General features: G+C 40.1%; 1 protein-coding gene across 1 annotated transcript; it reads right to left on the minus strand.

Moving 5' to 3' along the window:
• Positions 2,306–3,262, minus strand: LOC102173432 (olfactory receptor 6N1). The gene has a single exon (XM_005677266.2). The coding sequence runs from the start codon at positions 3,246–3,248 to the stop codon at positions 2,310–2,312; it is 939 nt and encodes a 312-aa protein (XP_005677323.2). The 5' UTR covers positions 3,249–3,262; the 3' UTR covers positions 2,306–2,309.

Raw genomic sequence — 12,905 nt, forward strand, 5'->3', positions numbered from 1 at the left:
TCTATTAAGAAAGTTTGAGTTATAGAAATTATGTATTTAATAACTGATTAAATGAACTAGAATTTAAACCTAGATATATGTGATGTTGAAAGAAAGCTTTTCTCTACTACATCAGTGTTTTTCATTTTAATACATAGATGTTCAATAAACATGAAATGATTGTAAATGATACATCAAATACTTTTTTCCCCTAAGCTGTATTTTCATTTCAGTTCAGTTGCTCAGTCGGGTCTGACTCTTTGTGACCCCATGAATCGCAGCACACCAGGCCTCCCTGTCCATCACCAGCTACCGGAGTTCACTCAGACTCACGTCCATAGAGTCAGTGATGCCATCCAGCCATCTCATCCTCTGTCATCCCCTTCTCCTCCTGCTCCCAATCCCTCCCAGAATCAGAGTCTTTTCCAGTGAGCCAACTCTTCACATGAGGTGGCCAAAGTACTGGAGTTTCAGCTTTAGCATCATTCCTTCCAAAGAAATCCCAGGGCTGATCTCCTTCAGAAAGGACTTGTTGGACCTCCTTGCAGTCCAAGGGACTCTCAAGAGTCTTCTCCAACACCACAGTTCAAAGCATCAATTCTTTGGCACTCAGCCTTGTTCACAGTACAACTCTCACATCCATACATGACTACTGGAAAAACCATGGCCTTGACTAGATGGACATTTGTTGACAAAGTAATGTCTCTGCTTTTGAATATGCTATCTAGGTTGGTCAAAAACTTTTCTTCCAAGGAGTAAGCATCTTCTTATTTCATGGCTGCAATCACCATCTGCAGTGATTTTGGAGCCCCAAAAAATAAAGTCTGACACTGTTTCCACTGTTTTCCCCATCTATTTGTCATGAAGTGATGGCACCGGATACCATGATCTCCGTTTTCTGAATGTTGAGCTTTAAGGCAACATTTTCACTCTCCTCTTTCACTTTCATCAAGAGGCTCTTTAGTTCTTCTTCACTTTCTGCCATAAGGGTGATGTCATCTGCATATCTGAGGTTATTGATATTTCTCCCGGCAATCTTGATTCCAGCTTGTGTTTCTTCCAGTCCAGCATTTCTCATGATGTACTCTGCATAGAAGTTAAATAAACAGGGTGACAACATACAATCTTGATGTACCCCTTTTCCTATTTGGAACAAGTCTGTTGTTCCATGTCCAGTTATAACTGTTGCTTCCTGACCTGCATACAGATTTCTCAAGAGGCAGGTCAGGTGGTCTGGTATTCCCATCTGTCTCAGAATTTTTCACACTTTATTGTGATGCATACAGTCAAAGGTTTTGGCATAGTCAATAAAGCAGAAATAGATATTTTTCTGGAACTCTCTTGCTTTTTCCATGATCCAGCTGATGTTCGCAATTTGATCTCTGGTTCCTCTGCCTTTTCTAAAACCAGCTTGAACATCAGGGAGTTTACGGTTCACGTATTGCTGAAGTCTGGCTTGGAGAATTTTGAGCATTACTTTACTAGCATGTGCGATGAGGGCAATTGTGCAGTAGTTTGAGCATTCTTTTGCATTGCCTTTCTTTGGGATTGGAATGAAAACTGACCTTTTCCAGTCCTGTGGCCGCTGCTGAGTTTTCCAAATTTGCTGGCATATTGAGTGCAGCACTTTCACAGCATCATCTTTCAGGATTTGAAAGAGCTCAACTGGAATTCCATCACCTCCACTAGCTTTGTTCGTAGTGATGTTTTCTAAGGCCCACTTGACTTCACATTTCAGGATGTCTGGCTCTAGATGAGTGATCACACCATCATGATTATCTGGGTTGTGAAGGTCTTTATTGTACAGTTCTTCTGTGTATTCTTGCCTCTTCTTCTTAATATCTTCTGCTTCTGTTAGGTCCATTCCACTTCTGTCCTTTATTGAGCCCATCTTTGCATGAAATGTTCCCTTGGTATCTCTAATTTTCTCGAAGAGATCTCTAGTCTTTCCCATTCTGTATTTACAAATTTTATTTTTTATCATCTGATGAAATGTATTTACATTAAGTCAAGTAAATCTGAAAGACTTATATATAAGGAAGACATAGATTTGACCAACCTCCAAAGTATGGTGTGCAAACATCGAGGATTTGAAAATCACAGCACTGTATCATATTTCTAGAGAGGATTGCCAGTCTCTGATCCCAAGTCACATGTGGTTGCAGCAGACATTATAATAGCTGTACTATTACTGAAAACTAGGCAGCATTTGCCCCAGTTCAGTAGCCCATGTAGAAAATCCTTGAACAGTTTGTATTTCATCTATGACTACTGGGGACCCCCAAGGTCACCATATCCTCAGCTTCATACTTGGCCTGCTTCCTCCAGCTTCACTTCAGTATCCCCATCCTCTTTAACTGCCTTGTCACAGCCTCCTTGATCTCCTTGTTGCGCAAGCTATAGATAAAGGGGTTGAGGAAGGGTGTGAGCACCGAGTAGACCACAGCCAGGGCCCTGTCGTAGTCCAGGGAGTAGCTTTTCTTCAGCCGCACATACATGAAGAGGATGCTCCCATAGAAGATGAGGACCACAGTGAGGTGGGAGGCACATGTGGAGAAGGCCTTCCTCTTGCCTGCAGCTGAAGGAATGCTGAGCACTGTGCAGATGATCTGCACATAGGAGCTGAGGATTAACAGAAAGGTGGCCAGGATCTTGCAAGAATTGATAACAAAGTCCACTAGGACATTGATTGATGTGTCAGTACAAGCCAAGCTCAGAACAGGAGGGAAATCACAAAAGATGTGCTGAATACGATTGGGACCACAAAAAGGGAGGTGAGAGACCAAGGAAATTTCAGCCACTGGCCCAGCCAATCCTCCCAACCAACAACCAACAGCAATCTTGACACAGAGTGCTGGGGTCATGCGAGTAGGGTAGTGCAGGGGCTGACAGATGGCTAAGTATCTGTCATAAGCCATAGCTGTGAGAAGATAGCATTCAGTAGCTCCAAGAGAGTGGAAGAAGTAGATTTGCAGAAGGCATCCAGAGAAAGAAATGGTCTTCTTTTCACTGAGCAAGTTCGACAGCATCTTGGGGATGGTGGCAGCTGTGTAGCCAAGCTCCAGTAAGGAGAGGATGCTGACAAAGAGGTACATGGGTGTGTGGAGCCGGGAGTCCAGGAAGACCACCAAGAATATCAGCAGGTTTCCCAGGATGGTAGTGAGGTAGATTAGGAATAACAAGAGGAAGAGAAAAGCCTGAACACCCTGAAGATGGGGAAAGCCCAAGATGATGAACTCTGTTACCTGGCTCCAATTCCCGGGCTTCATCGCTCTCCATTCGTATCCCTGGAATGTAAAGTATGGAGGGATGAGAAACAATGTTGGGCCAAAGAATATCTAAGAAGAAGGAAATGCTCAAAGTCCATTTGTCCTTCCCCTGCACCTCCAGAATAAGTGATCTTAGTACATGCTGTACGAAGCCAGAATTTCTATCCCTCCCCCGTACAGTTGTCAACAGCCTCCTTCAGAGTATCCGCTCTTATAACCAGACTTAAATTGTCTTCTCTAATTATACAACCCATTCTTGGCCACTGTAATCCATTCTATAACAAATTTATCTTTCTTAATAGAATCTATGCTGCTACTGCTGCTGCTGCTAAGTCGCTACAGTCGTGTCCAACTCTGTGCAACCCCATAGACAGAAACCAGCCAGGCTCCCCTGTCCTTGGGATTCTCCAGGCAAGAATCCTGGAGTGGGTTGCCATTTCCTTCTCCAATGCTTAAAAGTGAAAAGTCAAAGTGAAGTCACTCAGTCGTGTCCAATTCCTAGTGACCTCATGGACTGCAGCCAATCAGACTCCTCCATCCATGGGATTTTCCAGGCAAGAGTACTGGAGTGGGATGCCATTGCCTTCTCCAATAGAATCTATAGGAGTTTTAAAAATTTAAATATTCTTCAACCAGATTCATATCATAATTTATATACATTTCCTTGTGTGAGGTATAAATCATCATTTATACTAATAAAATATTGGTAGTTCACTCCACTAAGATTACATCATTTGAACCATATATTTTTATTTCCAGTTTTAATTCATTTTCTTCTTCAGTTTTCTAGACACCAAAGAATCAATGCTTTCACCCCCAGCTCCATTGCATTTTCTTATAGAAACACAGGTCTAACAGCTTCTTTCCAGCAGGTAGATCAGAGTTTCACCTCTTTTGGACATTGGTGAGAATCCTAGCGAAGGAAAAGGGAGGCGGGGATTAAATAAAAGAAGAGCCACCAAAAACCAGAAGGCAAATCTATCTCTGCATTTATACTCCATACTGTGGCCACTTTATCAACTCTTCATACCACTTTCCCCCTCCACCAACTTCAAATGCATTTTTCTGATTTGTTGCTTCACAGATGGTAAATATTTGTATTTCACTGTGTTGAGGTCAATGTAGCAAAAGTTAACTGAACATTTGTGTGTGTGTAAGCATTATATTAATACCTAGAACAGGGGCTAAATCAATAAAGAAAATATGGCATCTGAAGTTGACAAACTAATATTCTAATAGAGAAAATGGAGAGCCAACTAATTATTTTATAACTGTTTACTAGAACATTCTGTCATCATGGAAATATGCTACTATTCTTACTTGTTAAGGAATTTAAAAAAAAAAAAAAAAAAAAAAGAAACAAAACAAAACAGAAAAACCCGAAAAGTGAATCTCTTGATTCAATTACCCCACAGCCACCGCTCCATTTCCTTCTCTGTCACTGTAATAAACTTCCCATATATAAGCTGCCTATATTTACTGCCTCTAATTCCTCTCTTACTATTCTATTGGTGTATACTTGATTAACAAGGCTGTTAGAGTCAGGTGTACAACAAAGTGATTCAGTTTACATGCACATGTATCCGTTCATTTTCAAATTCTCTTCCGATATAGACTGCTACATAATATTAAACAGAGTTCCCTGGGCTCCGCAGTGGGTCCTTGTTTGTTATTCATTCTAAAAACAGTATTGTGTACATGTCAATCCCTAACTATCCCTCTCGGGCTTCCTCATTGAATTTAAGTCTGTGAGTCTGTTTCTCTTTTGTAAATAAGTATATTTGTATCACTTTTTTTTTAATCTTCCACATATAAGTGATAAGGTACAATATTTCCCTTTCTCTGTCTGACTTACTTCACTCTTAAACTCATGCTAATTAAACTTTCACCACATCCTCTCCAGCAAAGCCTCCATCCTATAGCCACTAATTAGCTAAAATTTTATAAATCCAATTGTCATCTCTTATTCCTTTGGTTACTTGGACTCTCAGCCATTCTTCATGGAGGTGATCTATCCTGCCTCTTGACACACTCTCATCACTTGGTCCTCAGGATGCTATACTTTAGGTTTCTTTCTACCTTAGTGGAAGTTTTCTCTTTGCCCTACCTTTTTAATGCCATAGGTTGCAGGGGTCAGCATTTATTTTTCTTTTCTCATTTCCTTGTAAACTCACTGCTTTGTTAATATTCAACGCTATAGCTGAAAACCCCATATATGTGTTGATTTCTAAATGAATATCCAACCAACATTTCTCTCCCCTTTATTTCTCTCCCTTATTCAATTGCCTGTGCACATCTCCTATTAATCACTTAGTAGCCATCTCCAAATGAATTTCTGTGGGCACTGCCCATAGTCTTCCCTATCTCAAATGACAGCAATTACAGTCTCTCAGCTAATGGGCCAAAATTCTCGCAGTCATCATTGTTTCCACCTTTCTCTCATACAACCAGGATCTATTTTTCACTTGAATTAAGCCACTCTCATCATGCACCTCTGTTACTGTAATTGTCTCCTAACAGATATTCTTATTTGCATTTGTTCATTAACACCCTCATGCTGATGCAGCAACCTAAATTATCTTTTTAAGTTATTAAATCAGGTCTTTCTTTTCCTTTCTTCTGTGGCTTGATATTTCACAGTCTTTGCTGCAGATGTTTCCTCTTCCTAAACTGTTTTTTTCACCAAATATCCACTTGGATAACTTTTTCATTTATTGCAAGTTTTTGGCCAAATCTAACTCTCTCAGTCAGCTCTACCTGAACCACCTAAATAGGACTGCAGTCTCCTTCCTTACATCCATATCCTCTACTGAAATCACCTTCCCCTACTTTACTTTTAATTTTTTCCAGTGGTACTTATCTTCTTTAACATATTATAAAATATACTTATTTATTATCCCAATTATTTATTGTTTCTCTCCTTTGCAAGAATATAAACTCTGTGAGATCAAGGGATTTTGTTGTTTAGTTCACTGATATACTTCAAGTGTTCAGAGTTGTGTCTCAAACATGATGATAATTCAGTAAATACTTGTTAAATGAAAAAGCAACTTTATAAAGATAAACGCATATTTGCATATACAGTAAGAGTTGGAAGAGTAGTAAATGACCTATGGGCTGGAAACAGAGTTCAGGAAAACCTCATAGAAGGCACAATTTCATTTGAAATGAAAAACTGTTAGAATTTTCTAGATGGAAAAATTAAGTATTCTAGGCACAAAGGAATACTTGTATAAAGGCAAAGTGTTATGAAAGGTCTCCTCTTTCTGCCCTCCAATCTTCTTATCACATCTTCTCTCTCCAGACCCCTCTTATCCCATCCAAGCTAATATTATTTACTCTGCTTTGTTCTTAGGGTTTTCTTCTAAATTCAAGTAGCATGGCCACCTCTTATATCAAAACCTTTCTCATTCCAAGAATTAATGTGAATGTTTCTCCACTAAGATACCAGAGGACTACTTCTAGACAGAACTCTTCTATGGGTGACTCTCATTCAGCAGAATCATTTTACTATCAAGAGATTTCCTCTTTGTTTAGTTTTATTTTTTTTTAACTTTGAATTCATGTCTGTCTACTGCCCAATTCTGCCTTCTTACTGTTTCAAATCTTGGATGTAGGCATATCACCTCTAAAAAATTATCCCCACATTTTTATCCAACTCAGATCCTTTCTTTCCTAGACGTTTTACATTCCATCCCTTTAAATTTAAATATAAAACACCATTCCCGGAACTGCTCCTCTCCATATCTGGCCTCCCAATTCCACTCACAGATATGTTGTGTAGAGACCTTAACTAAACTTTCACATATTCATGGCTACAGCCTCAAGACTGAATGTTAGAAGCCAATATCTTGCCCTTTCCTTTCTCAGAAGGTAAAGTTTCCACTTGACTCCAAAGACTCACAGTATAATGATGACCTGCTGTCACTAGCTCCTTGGATACTCTGCCTGGGAAATCAAAGTCACCATGTCCAGGTCAAGCATATTTCCCACTGAAAACCAGCACCTCTGTACTCATTCAATTTCTCAGTTCACAATTACAGAGATTTTGACCAATTCCCTCATACCCAATCAATATGGCAAAAAAAAAAAAAAACCTGATTTTTTTCCCTTGCATAGCTGTTTTATTTCATTTTGTTTTATAATTTTTAAATGTTGCTATAATTCAGTTTCTGCACCAAGAGATTTTGAGTCAGTGTTGAAAAAAGCATTAGGAAATATCACTCCCTCTGCTGTTACTGCTGCTAAGTCGCTTCAGTTGTGTCCGACTGTGCGACCCCATAGACGGCAACCCACCAGGCTCCCCTGTCCCTGGGATTCTCCAGGCAAGAACACTGGAGTGGGTTGCCATTTCCTTCTCCAATGCATGGAAGTGAAAAGTGAAAATGAAGTTGCTCAGTCGTGTCTAATTCTCAGCAACCCCATGGACTGCAGCCCACCAGGCTTCTCTGTCCATGGGATTTTCCAGGCAAGAGTACTGGAGTGGGGTGCCATTGCCTTCTCTGATCACTCCCTCTAGTGACCTCCATAATTTTGGATTTCATTCTGTGACTATGAATATTTTAAGTGTGTCAAAGATTCCATCAACTGATAAAAATGAAAGATCTTTTAATATCTGTAAAAAGAAGGAAAGCTGAAATAAAGAATAAAAAAAAACCATTCTGAACCAAACTTTATACTGTCTGTATAGTTTTCATTTTTATTCAAAGCAGTGAAAACTCACATCTTCTCAGCTACGTAGGAACCCATCCTCTTGGCATCCCCCCACAAATGGGCACTAAACTTCTGCGTGGACTGATAGTGCCCGAAGGTCCTTGCACCATATGACAGTTCTTTCCCATTGTTGTTTATGGTTCATAAACATAAAGCTGCTTCCTTCCCTGGAGGAAGGAAATGGCAACCCACGCCAATATTCTTGCCTGGAGAATCCCATGGACAAAGGAGCCTGGCAGGCTATATATAGTCCCTGGGGTCACAAAGAATCAGACACAACTGAGTAACTAACACTCCTATGGACCTGAAATCTGAGTTTCACCCACTATTCTTAGTTTTTACTCTGTGTATGTGGGGGGGAAACATTGCTCTAGGACAGATTCATAAATTTAAACATAATTTTCATGTCATAGAGACCTCACTGTTTACCAAATCGGTTTCTGTCTTCAGCCTTGATTCTTTTGTTGGCCATGTACCCTTACTAGAATATACTTTATCCAAAGTTAACCTGTAGACACCTAAACCATTTTCTGGCTCAAGTTTCCTCACATTTTCCCTTGACCATCCAAGGTAAACACTGGCCTTTCCTGCTTCTAAATTCCCAGTAGCACTTCCTCACTTTTCCTCCAATTATATTCTGAAATGTACTGCAATTACTTTTCATGCATACATTTTATCATCCCAAAGCAGCTCTCTGTAAAGTAAAAGAAATCTCATATTATGCCCCATCTTCCAGATACTTAGCACAATGCCTGATACATTGCAACCATGGTGGCTAATGGAAAAATTATGATAATTTAGATGACTTACAGAGCTCCTTAACTTACCAATTACTCATCCCCTCCCATTGGTTTCCTGATATTGTTGTCAGAGCTCTTATAAAATCTACCGCATGTATTGTTTTTGTTTTTCAGTCACTAAGCTGTGTCTGACTCTGTGGACTATAGCCCACCAGACTCCTCTGTCTATTGGGTTCTCCCAGCAAGAATAATAGAGTGGGTTGCTACTCTTTTTTCCAGGGGAACTTCCTGATCCAGGAATTAAACCTAGGTATCCGGTATTGGCAGGTAGATTCTTTACCACTGAGTCATCTGGGAAGCCCATACCACATGTATAAATTAGCATTTATCTTACTTCAGTCCTTTGTAATCATATTTTATTCCCCTTATTCCAAAAATAGCTTTTACTACAAATCCCTTGCATTCTATTTTCAAGTCCTTACAATTGCATTATCCATAACCCCAAATTAGTTAAGCATAGGACCAAACAGCTGGGAGTTAGGAAGGGGGTGAATTTTAGAGATCATATTGTTCTATCTCCCTTTTGCAAAAGAGGAAACTAGAATACAGAAAGGAGAGATGACTTTCTCAAAGTCAGATTAATTACAGCATAGCCATATATCCCTCCCTATTGCACCTTCCTTTCACTCCACGCCCCATTCTCTTCACTTTGCCATACAGCAGACACTAACACAATATTGTAAAGCAACTATAATCCAATAAAATATAAAAAATAATCATAACAGCATTAATGGATATACAGAGTTAAGATAAAGTACATAAAAATGGAAAAAATTAAAAGACAAAACATAGCTAATTTACTGATTCTGAGCCCAAAGTCTTTAACATTTGGAAAGGAGAATATCTGTGTGTGTGTGTGTGTGTGTGTGTGTGTGTGTGTGTGTGCGTGCATTAATGATTTTTATGTTCTGAATCATGTGTCCTCTGAACTCTAATTATTCTCCTCCTCTTCCTATTTCACGATGCTCTAAGTTCTTCCCAGTGCTCAGATTAGAATACAAAATGGTAGAAATGCCTGACTGACAACGTTCTTACCCAAAGCCTGATGGTGGGAGGGTTCTTGGCTGTGGCAGCCCAGTCACTGCTGAGTCTGGAACTGGAAAAGAAAAACTCTCAGCTCACTTCTTACCTCGTACTTAGAGCATTACAGTCGCAGTCCCCTGGGTCCTGAAAGAGTAGGAGTTTAGCACTTCGGTAGAACCTCTGGGAGTAAGTCAGACCATGAAAGATTCCCCTCCCATGACCAACATCATTGATAGAGTTCTGAGAGAGATAGAAGCCCCTGGGTCTCTGAGCAAACCTTCTGGGGTTGCTAAAATGCTCTCTCAGGACGGTAAACTGTCAAAGAAATTCATTACCCAATGATCCTTCATCAGCTAGTAGTTAACTACAATTGTAATAACCACCAGTCCAAGTTGAGAAAGAATATCTCTAAGGACAAACTTTTTTTTTTTTTCTTCTGTGAAAAACAGTAACTGGTGTGGGAGATCTAGGTTCAAATGGATTCCTGTATCATACAACCTAGGAGAAAGCATATAACTTCTAATTATAACAGGATCTTTCTAAAATGTGACTGGCCTTTTAGGGCCCTAAGAGAATAAGAACACAGCCAGGATGAGAACATAAATGATGCCTCCTACTCATGCCTGTTGTTCGTATCTATAGCAGTTTCATTTCAACTGCATACAGCAGCTTCCTCTTTACTCTACTGTTATCTTGCTCTACAAAGAGCCCTGCCTCAGGATCTTGCATTCCAGTCCCAGCTGTTCTTCTAGCCATTTATGTGACATTGGCCACCTACCTGAGTATTTGATGTCCCATATTTCATGTGAAGAAGATATACTTTCTTCATATGAAGCAATAATGACCAAATGTGATAATGAATGTAAAATGTATTTATCAGTTATAACATATTCCATGAAAGGACTTAATATTTTCATTTTCCTGGTCCCATTCATGCCTTCAAGTTTGTTCATCCAAATTTTTACTTCTCTTCTTACTAACCTATTCCTTGAGGACTTTACTCCTTTCAAACTGAGTTATGAAAGTTATTTTATGCTTATGTAGATATATTTTAAACAATAATTTAATTTTTGAGTTAAGTGTTATTTTATCCCTTGATTGTTATGGATAGATTTTTAACTAATAATTATATGTAATGAATGACTATAGATAGCATATTCAAAAGCAGAGAATATCTTTTGCCAACAAAGATCCATCTAGTCAAGGCTATGGTTTTTCCAGTAGTCATGTATGGATGTGAGAGTTGGACTGTGAAGAAAGCTGAGCGCCGAAGAATTGATGGTTTTGAACTGTGGTGTTGGAGAAGACTCTTGAGAGTCCCTTGGACTGCAAGGAGATCCAACTAGTCCATTCTAAAGGAAATCAGTCCTGGGTGTTCTTTGGAAGGAATGATGCTAAAGCTGAAACTCCAGGACTTTGGCCACCTCATGCGAAGAGTTGACACTCATTGGAAAAGACTCTGATGCTGGGAGGGATTTGGGGCAGGAGGAGAAGGGGACGACAGAGGATGAGATGGCTGGATGTCATCACTGACTCGATGGACATGAGTTTGAGTGAACTCCAGGAGTTGGTGATGGACAGGGAGGCCTGGTGTGCTGCAGTTCATAGGGTCACAGAATCGGACTTGACTGAGCGACTGAACTGACTGAATGACTATAGATTTATATAATAGTTTTGGCTATCCTCATCCCCAACTCACACACATTAAAAGACTTGAACAAACAATAACAGTTTCTAACACCTCAGTGCTTCATCCCAAAAGTGATTCTAGCCACCCACCTTAACGAAGTTGCTGCCTGAGACAGACCAAGACTGCCAAAAGAATCTACTGCTTACTCTAGCCAACTAGCGGACCCACTGACTCGATGGACGTGAGTCTGAGTGAACTCCAGGAGTTGGTGATGGGCAGGGAGGCCTGGCGTGCTGTGATTCATGGGGTTGCAAAGAGTCGGACAAGACTGACCGACTGAACTGAACTGAACTGAGTAGGCCCAGTGCTTTCTTAGGGCACTTACTGAAAAGGGTTTCCAATTGTGACTGCTTCCCTTATCCTTTTGAGATGTGTATGAATCTCTTTCAACTCAGAAGTGTCTTTCTCAAAATACCTAAGAGCCATTCCTTTAAAGTGTAGTCATCAGGAAAGGCAAGGCCTCTGTCTCCCAGTCTTTTTAAAAGAGAAGATTCCTAATTTAGTTTATTGCCAGCTACCAGACACAGCTGGCCTTATTGCACTTATACTTACCAACCCTATTTGATTTTTTAATATAAATTTATTTATTTTAATCAGAGGGTAATTACTTTGCAATATTGTATTGGTTTTGCCATACATCGATATGAATCTGCCACGGGTGTACACGTGTTCCCCATCCTGAACCCCCCTCCCACCTCTCTCCCTACATCATCCCTCTGGGTCATCCCAGTGCACCAGCCCTGAGGATCCCATATCACGCTTTGAACCTGGACTTTACCTCCCTGATTCTATTGTGCCCATTCTCAATTTTGTCTCTACTTCCCCATTCTTCTTTTAAATAGCTGTCACCTCTGTACAAGTTGAACTGGAGTTCAGTTCACACTGTACCTCTTACTTTTTTGCAATAGTATGCTACTAATTAAAATTTCTCCTTACTACTGTAACTAGTGCCTAGCTTTTTTATTTTTGATACCCATCACCTTGAAAAAAAGGCTCTTATTTGTAGCATTTGGGTTTCTCTGGCAGCTCACCTGGTAAAAAATCTGCCTGTGATGTGGGAGACCTGGGTTTGATCCCTAGGTTGAGAAGATTCCCTGGAGAAGGGAACAGCTACCCACTCCAGTTTTCTTGCCTGGAAGATTCCATGGACCATATAGCCCATGGGGTGGCAAAGAGTCGGACTCGACTGAGCAACTTTTGCTTTCCTTGTAGCATTTATTGATTTGCATAGTGTATATACTCCAGCACCATGACTAATTTCAAGCTACCTGCTCACAAAATCCCTGACAATTTAATATTCACCTCTCAGGAATGAACTGAGGATGTTTAATTGTTCAGTCACTCTGTCTTGTCAGACTCTTTTAGATCCTGTGGACTGTAACCCACCAGGATCCTGTCCACGGTGTTTTCCAGGCAAGAACACTGTAATGG

Source organism: Capra hircus, chromosome 3, assembly GCF_001704415.2.
Source record: "Capra hircus breed San Clemente chromosome 3, ASM170441v1, whole genome shotgun sequence".
In the NCBI taxonomy this organism is placed as follows: Eukaryota; Metazoa; Chordata; class Mammalia; order Artiodactyla; family Bovidae; genus Capra; species Capra hircus.